At 36.6% G+C, this 17182-nt stretch overlaps 1 protein-coding gene across 4 annotated transcripts in view; it reads right to left on the bottom strand.

The window, feature by feature from the left end:
- LOC131840712 (LIM domain-binding protein 2) overlaps positions 1–17182 on the bottom strand; it is a 70448-nt gene that overhangs the window by 11571 nt on the left and 41695 nt on the right. For 3 of the 4 annotated variants that reach the window (XM_059188902.1, XM_059188904.1, XM_059188903.1), the window contains exon 3: positions 3847–3922. In XM_059188902.1, the coding sequence (XP_059044885.1) occupies positions 3847–3922 (76 nt within the window). Of the gene's footprint in view, positions 1–3846; positions 3923–8672; positions 9206–10837; positions 10944–17182 lie in introns of those variants that run through there. The other variant, XM_059188905.1, reaches the window with a different exon arrangement.

Genomic DNA, 17182 nt, shown 5'->3' with positions numbered 1-17182 from the left:
CACAATGACTACTTCAGATCTTAAAGACGATTATTGACTCTTCTACATTAAATTTTTAAATTAAATGCATTATCACGAAATTTTATACGGACTATTAAAAAAATAAAAGAAATTCGATCGTAAATTTTGGACGTTAAAGTCCATTTCACCTTAATGCAGATTGTTTAGCGTGCAATACTACGCAGCGCCATCTTATCTCAAACTATGAGTACTATATAGATATATAGATGTACTTAGATAAGTTTTTTTGATGAATAAGATTTCTAATATGTAATGTTGTACAAAGTCGTCTGTCTATGTTTTACTTCGTCTAAAGTTTTTTAGTCGCCAAGTAGGGTCTACTAAGCTGTAAATGTCATACTACTGTGAGGTAAGTACCAGGCCAACATAAAGTTATAGATGATTTGATGGATCACATACAGCAAATGCAGATGCAGAGCACGGCATGACATTTTTACTCCTTCAGAATGGTAATGAGGGGTAGGTACTACGGGCGTCACGGAAGTTCGTGGGAGCCCTGTGAAAGTACCAGGCTAACATAAAATTATAGACAGTGATGGATGCTATATGACAGTAAAATTACAGACTCCGAGGGATGATACTCCCTATGCCTCTGGAGTGGCAAACCCTGAGGGGTCGTATGAGTGTCACAACATGGAGTGATGTTAGTAATAGTAGTGTGAAAGTACCAGGCCAACATAACCTTATAGATAGTTTGATAGATGCTATATGGCAGTGTAATTACAGAGTACGACATGACATTCCTATTCCTCCGGAATGGTAACCCCTGATGGGTACTATGGGGGTCACAACATAGAGTGATGTTAGTAATACTAGTGTGAAAGTACCAGACCAACATAAACTTATAGATATTCCATGGATGCTATATGACAGTGAAATTAGTGAGTACAGAGGCATGACACTCCTATATTCCTCCAGAATAGCAACCTCTGAGGGCTCGTATGGGGGCACAACTTTGACTGATGTTTGTGATACTACTGGAAAAGTACCAGGCCAACATAAACTTTTAGATAGTTCGATGGATGGTATATGACAGTGAAATTACATAGTATAATGATACTCCTGTTATCTCTAGAATGGCAACACCTGAATGAGTACTACAGGGTTCAGATCATGATGTTATGTTCGTAGTGCTATTTATGTACATAGAAGAAAACTGTGACTTACCATCAGAAGGGTCATCAATTTGTTTACCATTCATTTACATAGAAATATTAATACATATCCGATCTTAGTGATCTAGCAGTTTAGCACCCCTTTGAAAAATTCTTTTTGGGTTGGATAGTCCATTTGTCGAGGAAGGCTTTAAGCTATATAACATTACGCTACAACCAATAGGAGCGGAGCTGCAATGAAAAATATTGCAAAAGGTGGTGGAATAAAACGCAGACTAAGTGAAGCGACTTATAAAGCCGTAAGATACCAAAAACTCTCAATAGATGTCGCTACTTGACATACTGTTTGATCAAACTCGTAACAGATGGCGCTAGAAGTAACAAAGTTGTTCGAATATGTGAAACATTTATGGAATTTCTCATAGCATTACTAAAATATGTATACAAACAGCCTCATGACTTCGTGTTTTACTCTCTCAAATTACATTCTAAACGTCGTAAGTTCGAATCCGGTGTGAACAAAAAAATATCACGGCGTTACGTGACTACGTGATCCCCATAGCGCTGTTCTTGTATGTATAAGATTAGCTGTGCCCGCGACTTCGTTCGCGTGAAATTGAATAAAGAAGAACCACGACTAAATAAAGAAGAATTATTTAATAATCTGACCCAAATAAGCCAGAGAAAAAGTTTCATCGTTCTAGCATCACAAATGACGAATTTACAGACAAACTTTCATCCCCTATTTGATTTTATCCCTCACAATGCTAAGTGTTTACAAATTTAGAATGTCATATTTATTTATATTTATTCAACAGCCTAAAACATAAGTTTCAAGCTTCTAGTTTTTAAAATGACGAAACTACCAAACAATCTTACAATCCTTTATTAGTATTAAAAATTAGCCTAATTTCAGGCTATCACGCTAAAACTACGGGATCGATTTTAATGAAATTTGGTACACAGATAGTCTAGACCCGGAGGAAGGACAAGGCAAGCCTACCCTTTTCTTATCTTAAAATTGCTTTCAAATTCAAATTCAAAATTTTTGTCTGTTGTCTGTTTGTTCCCATTAGCCGGAATACAGCAAAATATCATATTTTACAATTTTCGTCTGTCTGTTTGTTTGTTTCGGCTAATCTCTGAAATGGCTGTAGCGATTGCAACGGGATTGCTTTTATTGGCAGGTAGTTGATGTAAGAGTAACTAAGGGAACCTAAAAATCTTTTTTTTTAGAAAAATAAAGTTCAATTCCACGCAGACGAAGTCGCGTGTACAGCTAGTTTGAAAAGAATACGAGCTGAGTTTCTCGTCAGTTCTTCTCAGCTCGAAATCATTCCGAACTGACGGTAGATTTGACATATCATAAGAGTCTGTAATAGACATACATGAATAAAGATATTTTGAATTTCTCTACGCAAAGGTAGTCTGAAAGAGATTGTTTAGCGATAAGGCCGCCTTTTGTATAATTTTAAGTAATCTTATCATTTTAATTATTTTCTTTGTCTTGTGCAATATAGATTATAAATATTTTTTTATAACCCTGTACAATTAACACAGCGCCATCTAGTCCCACTGTAAGCAGAGCTTGTGTTATGTGTACTACACAACTGATATAAATACTAAGATATTTTTTTGTCAATACATAGAAAACACCCAGACCGATACAAACAATCATATTCATGAATACAAATGTTCGTGCCGTGAGAGGAATCGAACCCGTGACAATTGGAAGTAAAGCGGTCTGCTAAACTGCTAGACCACTGAGGCTGTCAGTAAATAAGTAATAATCAATACTTTAAAATATATATAATAAAGGGCGTGAAATAAGGCATGAAAGTTTGTGCTTATAGATCAGCGAGTAACAGCTAGTACGTATCGTCACGACTAAAATCGAATATGGGGTCAGTCAGAGGTATAGGCATCTGTCAACATCATAGCGTGCCTCCAGTGCACCTGCAATGCACACCTGGAAATCGCTTAACAGACTGCGAACCCAGATGGACCTCTCCAGGTACAACTTGGTAAAATGGGGTGTCGCTTCAAGGGAGGTTAGCAACTGCGGGGCGTGTAGCCAGAGTATGGCCCATCCTGTCCTGTTCTTTGTGCCCAACATCCTGCACAAAGGAAGATCGAAAAAATGCGTCATTGCAACGTTCTGGTGAAAGTACATTCAGTTGCCATTGAAACGAAATAAGATAATAACGCAACAATTGAGAAGCCCACATTTAGACCGAATTTTAATTCAACATGTCCAGGAGCTACCGCGCAGTTATTTCGATTATTTTTGTTTGTTAACGATGTTCCCTTCACCAGAAAGTCAGTCAGGATTTTTTCCAGTCGGTGAGTTTCGAACGTGTAGTACGATTTTTGTTTGGTAACGATGTATCCATCATCAGAAAGTTGGAGTATTTTTTGTGTCGGTGAGTTTCGAACGTGTAGTAAGATTTTTCTATGTTAACGATGTACCCATCACCAGTAAGTTAGTGAGCGTTTTTTCGTGTCGCTGAGTTTCGAATGTGCAGTAAGATTTTTGTTTGTTAACGATGTTTCCATCACCAGAAAGTTAGTCATGTTTTTTCGTGTCCGTAACTTTCGATCGTGCATTATGTTTGGGCGTAAGGCATAATAGGGTACGGTCTAAGTAAGGCCTGTTGTCAATGTATACATAAAAAAAATAAGAGTATATAAAAAAAATCGTATGACGTACCTCTGTCCTCTGTTGTAACCGTTTGTTCAGCTCGTAAACTCTGTAATCCGGCTGTCCGAAGTACGGCGCGTGCCTTCTGGAAATAGACAAGGTACTACATCAATATCAAGATACTCCAAATAATAAATACAAGGCATTTTTTATTAAGGGTATTGTATATATATAATAATAATAATAATAATTCTCATCTCCCCTCTCCTTAAGAGGGGAGATGAGAATTTTTGGATAAAAATAGTAATAATAATAATAAAATTCTTAACCTCCTCAACAATATCCTCACCCAGCACAACCTCTACCACACTTGGCTAAGGCCCGTGTAGGTGAGTATTACCTTCTTTTAAATCCATAAAAGAAGAGAAAAAGAGAAAAGAACTCTACAGGAACTATACCTAAAACACTACATATAGCAATAGACGATCTGAAATTAAATAAACGACATCTACATTCCACTACAAAAGACATCTTAGATACATCTGCATAGTCCGTCGCTTCCTAAACGCCACAGAATGGACCATCAAGCAGAATAAAGTAACGTGAGACTTGGCATGTCCCGTCCTCGGTACTGGTAGTCACCAACTTAAGTTGTGAAAAAGAAAGGAAAATAAAATAAAAACGCTGAGAAAATGAGACAATCGTGAAAATAAAAATAAACACATACCCCAAATACAAGCGTTTTTTTTATTGAGGGTGCACTCGGGGGCACCAGTGGAGGATGATAAGATGAGCATGAGGTCTGGTCAGTTAGTACATCGTGGCAACTTCAGAAGTAAATTTAACATGATGGTTTAAACACATACCCAAAATATGAATATTTTTTTATTGAGGGTGTTTTTTTTATGGACGATAATGGAATGGTGCACTCGCCTGCGCTAACGGTTTAACTGGCGGGGCACCAGTGGAGGATGATAAGATGAGCATGAGGTCAGGTCAGTTAGTACATCGTGGCAACTTCAGAAGTAAATTTAACATGATGGTTTAAACACATAACCCAAATATGAACATTTTTTTATTGAGGGTGTTTTTTTATGGATGATAATGGAATGGTGCACCCGCCTGCGCTAACGGTTTAACTGGCGGGGCACCAGTGGAGGATGATAAGATGAGCATGAGGTCAGGTCAGTTAGCACATCGTGGTAACTTCAGAAGTAAATTTAACATGATGGTTTAAATACATACCCCAAATACGAACATTTTTTTATTGAGGGTGTTTTTTTATGGATGATAATGGAATGGTGCACTCGCTTGCGCTAACGGTTTAACTGGCGGGGCACCAGTGGAGGATGATAAGATGAGCATGAGGTCAGGTCAGTTAGTACATCGTGGCAACTTCAGAAGTAAATTTAACATGATGGTTTAAAGACATACCCCAAATATGAACATTTTTTTATTGAGGGTGTTTTTTTTTATGGATGATAATGGAATGGTGCACTCGCCTGCGCTAACGGTTTAACTGGCGGGGCACCAGTGGAGGATGATAAGATGAGCATGAGGTCAGGTCAGTTAGTACATCGTGGCAACTTCAGAAGTAAATTTAACGTGATGGTTTAAAGACATACCCCAAATATGAACATTTTTTTATTGAGGGTGTTTTTTTTTATGGGTGATAATGGAATGGTGCACTCGCCTGCGCTAACGGTTTAACTGGCGGGGCACCAGTGGAGGATGATAAGAGTATGAGGTCAGGACAGTTAGCCCATCGTGGTAACTTCAGAAGTAAATTTAACATGATGGTTTCCAGGGGAAACCGCGTGGAGGTCAACCTGATATCACATTGCTAGCAATGAGGCTATTAGTCCACATTACTAACAATCCAGTATAGGGTTGCCATCTTTAAAATTTACAAACAAGGACAAGACGCGTGAAAACCCCGAATTTTAGAGTCCAGAACCTGAACATGTCAACAATTTTTTTTAAAGTGGAATAAGAAACAGCAAATCACCTTTTTATTTATTTTCAGACCTTAAAATTAAATGTAGTCATTATTTATCATCATTTTAAATGTTCCTAAAAAATCTTATTACAGTTTGTAACAATTTGTATTCGATTTTTTTTTTGTTCTTAAAATAAAACACATATTATTAACTAGCTGTGACCGCGACTTCGTCCGCGTGGTACAGTGTCCCTTGATGGCATTTTTAATCATTTAGGCTAATTATAAAACGCCAAATATAAAAGTTTCGTCGTTCTAGCTTTAAAAATGACAAATTTCCATACAAACTTTCATCCCTTATTCTATTTTACTCCCTTAGAGGTAAAATCTTTACAAACTTTCTATGTATTATTTATTAATATTTACATCAACGCCTAAGAAATAAGTTTCACGCTTCGAGCTTTAAAAATGACGACACTTCCATACAACCTTTCATCTCACATTTTAATTCCTTGCAAACCTTTTTTCTCATTAAAAATTAGACTGTGTCCTTTCTCAGGGTCTAAACTATCTGCGTACCAAATTTTATTTAAATTGGTTCAGTAGTTTTGGAGAGAAAGCGAAACAGACAGAGTTGCTTTCGCATTTATAATATTAGTAAGGAAGTAAGGACTTTAATATTAAACCAAAAAAAATGCCCCGGACGTTCCCCGGATGCCCCCTGAACTGGGGCAAATCAGGGGAAACCCGGATGGGTGGCAACACTAGTTCAGTAGAGCACTTAGAGATAAACTATGTATATTTCATTCTCATATAAAATTCTCGTGTCACAATGTTAGTTACCATACTCCTCCCAAACTTGGCTTGATCGATTTTTATGAAATTTTCTGAAAAGGTCTGAGAATCGGCTACTCTCTATTTTTCATACCCGTAAGTGACAAGGGTGGTCCACCCCTAACATTAATTTTTATTTTTTATACAATTTTTTTTATTTATATTCTTTTTATAATGTGTCATTAAAAAATACATACAACCCTAAATTTTCACCCTCCTATCACCCTATTTTTTTATAGTGTTATCAATTTATATGGCAAAACAACGTTTTGCGATATAAATTAATTGGAAAGCTGATTTGTTTATTCGTAATGAAATGAAGACCTAAACTCTATTGTACGGCTTCCTAATTTATTTACAAGTCATTTTACTAACTTCTGTAACATTATGCGACTCTGGTGATAATGGAATGCATCCTGCGCTAACCCCCCTCCGATCGATCCCCCGTCCCCATCTCCGATCGATCCCCCGTCCAATTCAAACGGAGATCGATATTACGACTGCCTGAGCCGAGGTTCGAACTCCTAGCGGTGCCCTCAGACTAAAGTCGTATCTATCAGGCGGGAGTTGCCCTTCAGCCGCTCCATAAGTCCTTCCTTTGGTTTGGAGTGCCATCTGCACTCGCCCCCTATCACGGTGGCGGGGCACCATCATCAGCTGTCTGTCCGTCCCTATGTATGCTTAAATCTTTAAACTACGCAACGGTTTTTTTTAAATAGATAGAGTGATTCAAGAGGAAGGTTTATATATATAATACATGTATACCCATGCGAAGCCAGGGCGAATAGCTGGTCATTCTATAAAAATCCCTATACTGAACATCATAGAGGTTATTTTGATGAAAGACAACTTTGTGTAACAAAAGTGTGTAATATGTAGGAAAATAGCTCTTAATGATTGAACATAACAAGAGATTTTTGTTTACCAATGATTACATATTTGGTAATGAATCGTAACAGCTTAAGAAGAACAATATATATTTTTTTTAAAACCATAGACGTCACCGTGACGTCACTATGTTATAGTCTACTGCTTCGTAAGGTTTTTTTTTTTTCAAAGACGTAATTAGGGACAGACGTTGGTATGATTATCTACTAATCATTACAGAGTATAAAACAAAGTCGCTGTCGCTGTCTGTCTGTCCCTATGTATGCTTAAATCTTTAAAACTACGCAACGGATTTTGAAGCGGTTCTTTTTACTAGATACAATGATTCTGAGGAAGGTTTATATTTATGGTTAATATACATGTACACCTGTGCGAAGCCGGGGTGGCTAGCTATTAACTTATAATACAATGAAAGGCCTTGAAAAATGTTCAGGATAAGATAAGAATTACTAACATAAAATATATCACTAATAATAATCTCAGGACAATTCACACAGCGCCATCTAGACCCAAGTTAAGATAGCTAAAGTTTGTGTTATGGGTACTACAACTGATACAAATATGTTAAATTAATACTAAAATACAGTACAATAATAATAATCTCAGGACAATTCACACAGCGCCATCTAGACCCAAGTTAAGCTAGCTAAAGCTTGTGTTATGGGTACTACAACTGATACAAATATGTTAAATTAATATTAAAATACAGTACAATAATAATAATCTCAGGACAATTCACACAGCGCCATCTTGACCCAAGTTAAGATAGCTAGAGCTTGTGTTATGAGTACTATACAACTGATAAAAATATGTTACATTAATACTAAAATACAGTACAATAATAATAATCTCAGGACAATTCACACAGCGCCATCTAGACCCAAGTTAAGCTAGCTAAAGCTTGTGTTATGGGTACTAGATAACTGATATTTATACATAGGTATTTTTTTCGTAAATACATTTTTAATTTTTTGTTTTGGTCAAATTAGAACATTCTAATATCTACTTAAAAAGTTATAATTTGCTTGTCGGGATAAAAACAATGATATAAAATAATTAAAAAAAAAATAGCGAGCAAACATCATAATTTTTTGAAGTCGGTTAAAATAAAAAACTATTTTCGATTTTGGGACACGACAAGAAGAAAGAAGAAAGAAGAAAGAAAGAACAGAAGCAGAGTATACCGAAGTAAACATTCATTTGACCAGGGCATTATAAGTCTGGAGGAGTTTACCTATAATAGGGGTCCGGTATCGGGTGGTAGATTGGCGGCGGTAGCGGCGGCGGCGGCGGCGCGTACTCATGGTATTGCAGGTGCTGGGGGTGTTGGGGGTGTGGGGGGTGTGGGGGGTGCGGCGAGAGATGGTGGCCGTACTCGCGGTACTCGCCCTCGCCGCCGAGCGAGCCCAGCGCCACCGGCATGTAGGCCACTTTGTCACCGCGCCATCTATCTGCCGTTCTCACGTACTAGCACGGCGAGTTCGAAATACAAATTTCCACTTCCTTGATTCTTATATGTCCCTGGTACTTTCAGCTTTATTTTTGTACTAATAGTTCACAATGTTTGTTGATTTTTTTGGTGTTTTTGTTTGTTTAAATGATAGTAAATTTAAATAAATACACTGCACACAGATCTCGCACTAATCACTAATTTTAATAACTCTATTAAACTTTACTAAACACAAACTTTGGGCACTTTGGTTAGATAGATTATTACTAGTTTAGTTAGATAGCACTAATTTATATGTATAGATAAGGCCTCTATCTCTGTAACAATATAATAAAGTTCTAAAATGAAGAGTAATTTCGATCGAGTAAAAACTCGCATAGAAATGATGTTTTCATAAATCATAATCGACCACGAAAATCTACGGACGACGGCGTCAAGAGCGCGACTGATAAAAAGCATTTCGAATTTTTCGCGCGGGAAGTGTCATTACGTTGAAACAAAACGTCCTATATCCCTTATATACTTTACATTGCTATACGAATGTCGTCCTAATACGACCGCATTAGAGGCGATAAGCTTTTAGATACCAATCCACGGCCGGAGGTGTGGCAACGTCGCGTCAGCTGGCCGCACTAGTAACGAGGCGCGTTCCAAAAGGTCAACATCGGTTACTATTTTTTTTTTATTCAACCGGCTATTTTCGTTGGCTTTGTTTGTTTTTTTATCATGGGTATATCGATTTGTTCATTTGTATGACATTTGTATGTGCCAGTAACGATTCGGCGTTTAAAATGTTCTATGGTTTTATTTTATGATAATGTGATCGCAGGTAAACAGGTATATCTGCGTTTATACACAGAGCAGTTTCAAAATTCGAATAGGAATTGCTTATTACAATTTTATTTAATTGTGAAAATTACTAATATTACAGTAATCAATAGTCTGCGAAATGTATCATAGATATTCGAACGAAAAGAATATCCTTGATTATAATCGTGTGACGTGTATGAATAAATAAATTATTCAAAAATAATAAAAAGACTATTGTTTTCACCGTGGCAAGGCCTCTGAACGCACGCGACGTTGCCGCACCGCGCGTTCGCGCCATACTTTTTACTGTTTCTTAGCACATAGAGCGCTCATTACACTGGCACGCACACAGAGGCGGCCCGCTGATATTGTTATATCCGCTGTACATACGGTCTACATAGTGCAAGATGTACATTATATACATTCCGCGAGCTACGAACGTAGATATGTAGGTAAGCTACGACGCTGCGCGGTACACAAATCAAACAGAACATCTATAAATAACTGAAGAGGCTGTGTCCGTGAAATTTCTTGCACGCGTCAACTTACTCATTTTTGTCTAGTTTAGGTAAAGAACAATTTTTAAATTTGGAATACGGTGTGTGGTTCTACTCGAAGTAGTGATGTGCGTGAGAAAGTTTCGAAATCGACAATCCAATTTGCATTTTTCTTTACCTAGCAACTGCAACGTTGCGCTTTCGCGAAAATGTAACTTTATATTTTTTTTTTGTAACTCATAGGATTGATATTTAAACGAAACGTATTGTAAATCTTTATTAAGGAGATATTTTAGTGGCAGGTGTCTATAACGTACCGAAATGAAAACGGTGAGAACCGTTTCGTAAAACGATTTCTACCTATAAGTGAAACAGATATCGTCATACGTACACTAAGTCTATTTGCTAAACCAACATTACAATATTTTTATTACGTTATTCTCAGAGCAAAACGAAGATAAGTTCTCCACAAACATTATCTGTATGCAATCACCGATACAAGTTATGCAAATAACAGATATTTAAAACAATCGCAAAAAATAACAATACGAATACACGTATAATCGTCAATAACCGGAAATCGTACGTCGCGAGATCGCGGTGAGCTCGTTTTGAAGCCGTCGCTATCACGCCCAGATATACCTTGATAACGTTCCAAACAATGCAAGCGCTGGCAGACGCTACACACACTACAGCGAAACGTCAAAACACGCAATTAACTGATAAGAAACAGTTGTAAAACAATAAATTAGCGAATACACTGCGGTCGCGAGTCGCAAAAAAATAAATTTAGCAACAAACGTCGGCCGTGTTAGCGTTCCGTCAGTCAACTCGGAATGTGTGTCACGCCGGCGAGTCATTGACTCCGTACTAACGCCAGCAACGCTGCAAGTACCGAGCTACACGTAAACAGCGGGACACGTGCGCAAGGGAACACCACGGGCTCTGTAGAAAACTGAAGCCATCGAGCGAACACCTGAAAGCGTGGTGCAGCGCGCCGCGGAACAGGCAATTGCGTAAATCGCCTATCGGTAACGTGACCAAATCGATAGATGTCATGGAAAAATTGACGCGACACAACGCGCGGACGATCGACCGTCGATTTTCGAAACTGCACCGTGTAAATAGTGAGACGCTAGAGTTACCGGCGCGGCGGCGCGTACACTGCACCTATGTAATTCAGTACATAAGAGAAGTGTGCCGCGCTGTGACGGACGAGTGACGAGCTGTCACGAGGTCGGGCGCGCTCGGCCGCGGTCGCCCACGATCGGCAGCGCCGCGGCGGCAAGTTCGGATATATTACACGATTAGATTATGTCAGAGTGATTAATAGTAAAAACCGGTTGTTGCGTTAGGTCAATCACATTGGGTCGGCTACAATGGACGAAAATCGAGTTTGACGACAAGTGGCTGCTATGGGAAGGTCGCGTTGATAACGAGAGATGATTTATAGTGCCTCTTTCCAGGGCAAATCGGCCGACAGATGTCTGGAAATACGCAAGCATGCAATTTAACGTATCGCTTGAATGGTCTGTTAGTCGCTACAACTTAAATTGAATTTGGAATTAATAGAACTTGATTATAACCTGTTCTATACAGAACTAAACACATAAATAGCTGAATAAAATAGGACATTTATTTGAAATTGGAACACGACAATTCTATTTGTACTGGCGTGTTCCAATTTCAAATTGAAAACTATATGTGAAATAAAATTAAGAATATTTGACAAAAACAAATTTGCAAACAAGCTGTCGGGTCAAATGGGCGACATAATACACGGCACTACCAACATCAAATCAACTCTTGACGCCCGTGGTGTGGTACCTTTTGTATAACATTACTAATGACTAAGATATCATGCCTCCATACTCTGTTATTTCACTCTTCAAGCGATACACAGCTTAAAAAGCAAACTACTTGGTAGGAATAGGTATCCCTGCCGACGAGTTAGTACAATCCATCAAGGTGTTGATAAATTTAGTTTAATTAAAATCAAAAACTGCTGGCGGATACCGAGAGCAAGAGCATTTTACACTATTGTTGAAGAGAAAGTCAGTGAAAGCCAATGTACTGTTTGAAATGTTTGACGCTTGAATGGCGTAGTGAGATCTTATATTTTAGAGCACCACTTCCTAACTTTTTAGACCACGTACGTTGCAGTATAATTCGTGATGTTCGTACTGCTGATCATGTCAGTTTTCAAAGAATGAATACATCAAAATTTGGTCATGGATTAGCTCAAAAAATGCTCAAAAAACTCGATTCTAATTATTTTACTCAGAGACTTACACAATGTAGCATTCCCCGATAGTTACTCTAACGGACGAAATGTACGGTCTGAGCCGAGTTATGAACTCTCAGCGTTATCCTCAAACTAAAGTCCGTCAGATAGGAGTTGGCCTTCAGCCGTTCCATAAGTCCTTCCGCGTGTTTGATGTGCCTTCTACATTCGGTTCTATTTTCGTTCTGTGAAACAGCTGCGACCAACAGCATTAGAATAGTTCGAAAATACTAAATAAATAATGTTCATCCTTTTATATTATTCTTACTGTACATGAGTTTATATTAAATATCTTTTCTATAACACAATTCGTGCTTATGATACTGACACAAAAACAGATTTTAGAAATTTGGTATATCTGTGCGATTGTGCGCGTCAATCATAAAATTGGTTTAAACGATACATTGCGGATTATCGTAGAAAATCAAAGTTAAAAAAAAAAATCTGTTGTAAATATAATGAGAACGAAGTCTCGACCACTATTAGTTATTAATATCACCGATATGATCACATCACTAATGAAAAAAAAAATAGTCTCAAAAATCGAATACCTATTTCGAAAATAAATTCAAATATGGAACGCTGATCATCTCCTTATCGAGAGGGAGCAAGCGAGGAGGTTGTTGATTTAATTCATTAGCGGGACGGAGACGACGCGACCGGCGTGCGAGCGAAATAGAACGATGTAGGTGCACCTCGCGTGAATGAGTGAAAGGTACCGGTGAATGAATGAGAAAGATTGATGGATGGTCAGCGAGTTAGAAAGGGACACAGCAAGTCTGTTGACGTAGTAGTAGATGAGATAAGGGGCTATCAGCAGTACAGTGAGCGTTTACATTGTATTCTCTACTTGAAAGAAACAAATACTTGAGCGATTAACCAATTAATGTTAGAATAGTAACATCTTAATGTCGATAATGTTCAAAATTCTCTGACAACGTATAAAGATATTCTATTTGTTAATTAACTAATTTGGTTGGTAAACACGAAATTTTGAGATAAATAATAAGTTTATTAACAATTTAAAAAAGGAAAAATAGTTTATTTTTCTAATTATAACGAGGAATAAACCAGGAACTTAATAAATTTATTTCATTTTATAGTATATTTTACATTATCAATTTCGCCTAATAAAGCTATCCTGCGGTTTAGCACGCAATAGTATATAAATTACTTGCACATATTTATAACTATCATATATTTATCGTTTTAAATGGAATACAAATGTAAGTAAAGATATTTACATGCCTTTTTAATGTTAAATATTACTGAACGATTTGTTACATTATCAGCTTTGTACAAATGCATATATTTTGAAAATCAACGTACATTCATTTTAAAAAATAGTATACGTTAAAAATTACATTTAATTTTACTACTAGAGTTTAATCAATTAAATAAATTCTAGTACATTACGAGTATCCATCAAGTAATAATAATATAACTATTAACTTTATTATGTACAAAATACTTTATACGCATTTAACAAATTGATTTAGTAGCATAGCAATTTTATTAGACGGTCGAGTAACTCGAACGACAACTCGTCCGTCTAATAAACTAGTAAACGAGGCACAGCACAAACACGTGGACACGTCACTCACACAAACACAGTTTATTATTATTACGATCGCGGTGTACACAGACAACGCGGCAAGTGAAAAATATTTTGCCGCGAATATTTTTCGATTACACTGAAATATTCGAGATTTTCGTAATATTAAATAAAAAAAAAAAAGTTATATATACCGATTTTGAATCGATATTTCGAATTGATATTTTCTAGATAATAAATAAAAAAAAGTAATATATTTATTTAAAATGGATATTTCGCATTCTATATTTAAAAAATAGCATATAACTGAAATATAATCAACATATTTTACTATGATACTACCGATACTGATACTTTTATGAGTCAAAATATATCAAATCAAAAATCATTTATTCATGTAGGACATTTTAGCCGCTTATGAACTTAAATTTTTGTATTTCAATTTTCTCCCTACCGTTCAGTTCAGTGTACAGATGCAATTGAGAAGATCAGACAAGAAACTCAGATAAATTTAATTTTTTTAAAAGCCAGTTTATTTAGTTTACTATAACATATATATACATATAAATAAAATTGGAGTGTCTGTTTGTAATATTGAAATAACCGTTTTTTACTACATGCATATAAATACGGAACATAAACCAAAATAACATTTTTTATAATTTTTGTCTGTCTGTCTATCTGTACGTTTGTTCCGGCTAATCTCTGAAATGGCTGGACCGATTCTGGCGGGACTTTTATTGGCATGTAGCTAATGTAATATTTATTGTAGAAAAATTCTATTATTTTAGAAAAATAAAGTTAAATTCCACGCGGACGAAGTCGCAGGTACCGCGCTAGTAATAATAATAATAATAACAGCCGTAACCGTAGTACCGTGTAACCCGTAACTCGAACCGAATATTTTCGAGTATTAAAAAAATAAAGAAATAATATCTATGGACAATTCACACAACGCCATCTAGTCCCAAAGTGCTATATATTTAGTGTTAAACCGTTAGACCATCGAGACTCTCCAAATATACGATGTAGATAATATATCATGAATAAGCTAGACGATTGAAGTAGCAATGTACCATGTCAGGTTGACATCCACGCGGTGTCCCATCGAAACACCTGAAATAGGTATCGTTAGTTCCTTCACAGAACGGTAAATCAAAATTATAAAATTAATACAGATTCTTTTCTCATCTGAGGAAGTCTTTTTTTTAAATGGATGATGATGGAATGGTGCTGCCGCCTGCGTTAACAGTATACGCTGGCGGGGCACCAGTGGAGGATGATAAGAAGAGTATGAGGTCAGGTCAGTTAGCACATGATGACAAATTCACCAGGAACTCATCAGGTTTCCAGGGGAACCGCTGAGGTCAGGACAGTTAGCCCATCGTGACAAATTCACCAGGAATTCATCAGGTTTCCAGGGGGAAACGCGTGGAGGTCAACCTGACATGGTACATTGCTAGTAATGAGTTCATAAGTCCACATTACTAACAATTCCCTTCCCCCATCTGATGAAGTCATGACCTCTTGGGTGAGAGACGGAGTAGTTTATTACTAAACCATGACGCTCTCCATATCTACTTGAATATAATATGGACAGGATATAAGACACTGGGTGAACATTTCCGCAACGCATGCCAGGAAAAACATTTTATTGCAAATTTTGTTACATCTTGTTTGTGTTGTCGACGGCTTCGGTAGTCTAGCGGTTAACACACTTAACTTCCGATGGTCGCGGGTTCGATTCCTCGCACGACACAAACATTTGTATTCATGAGTGCGATTGTTTGTATCGGTCTGGGAGTTTACTAAGTATATTTTTGATGTATTTCTGAAAAAAAAAATTATCTAAGTATTTATATCAGTTGTCTAGTACCCATAACACAAGCTTTAGCTATCTTAACTTGGGTCTAGATGGCGCTATGTCATTTGTCCAAAGATTATTATTTTATATATCTCCCCTTTGATAATAATAATAATAAAGATGACAAGTTTATAAACACAACTTGTCATTATTCTTATTATTATTATTGTATATATCGTAGGCATCCCTATTTGTTTCTACTAACAAATACATCCTATGTTACTAAGGGATAATGTAGAATTCGATTGGCGAAAGAATCATCAAAATCGGTCCAGTAGTTTTTTAATTAAATCTTAATTACAAACAAAAAATACAAGTTCTTCATAACATTCTAATGTTATGAAGAAAATACAAGAAATAAATAACAATTTACGCGTTCTCAATTTAAAATTACAATCGTTACAAACATACAAAAATACAATATAACATAACATTCTAATGTTATAAACAAGTACTACATAAATACTCAAAACAAAAACAATTTACGCGTTCTTAATTTAAAATTACAATTATCAAATTCAAATAAACAACAGCCATGAACAATAGGCGGTCGTAGAAAAAAAAAAAATAGAATTAAAAGTAAAAATTGAGAAAAGTCAGCTATTGCCTTTGCCCGTAGCAGCGAGCGTTTTGAACTCACGCACACAAACGCACAGCGTGGCGTATACGTGAAGACAATAATATACGTATGTGTGCGGCGTCTAGATGTGGTATAGTTGGACCGAGCAGTTATGATCCTCGAAGAAATAATTTTAATATTTTTTTATGTAATTAATATGTATGTAATAATTAAGTAGAATCTATGTAATAGATACATTCTTTATTCACAATTACAGTCACATAACATACATGAAATACATACGGAAAGTGGCAAGAGCTCCACCGACAAGAGCGTAGCTCTTAAATTATGAATGAATGAATGAATGAACATACATGAGATACAGAAAAAACACGAATTAATATAAGAAATGTAGATGACTTTATGTGCCGCAAAAGTGAAAAGGCCAACTCAACATAATGCTACAGATAACTCTGCAGCGCTGATATTCTGTTAGCTCCTTACTTATTACTGTACGTTAATTATTGTTTGACGGCCTCGGTGATATAGCGGTTTAGCACACCTTACTTGCGATGGTCGCGGGTTCGATTCCTCGCATGGCACAAACATTTGTATTCGTGTGTATGATTGTTTGTATCTGGGTGTTTTCTATGTATAATATGTATGTACTTACGAACGAAAAAATATATCTATGTATTTGTATTAATTATCTAATGCCCATAACA

The sequence above is a fragment of the Achroia grisella genome, unplaced genomic scaffold, assembly GCF_030625045.1.
Source record: "Achroia grisella isolate CSIRO2021 unplaced genomic scaffold, CSIRO_AGI_Agris_v1 utg149, whole genome shotgun sequence".
NCBI classification, from domain to species: Eukaryota; Metazoa; Arthropoda; class Insecta; order Lepidoptera; family Pyralidae; genus Achroia; species Achroia grisella.
This window is presented reverse-complemented; position numbering and strand designations above follow the sequence as displayed.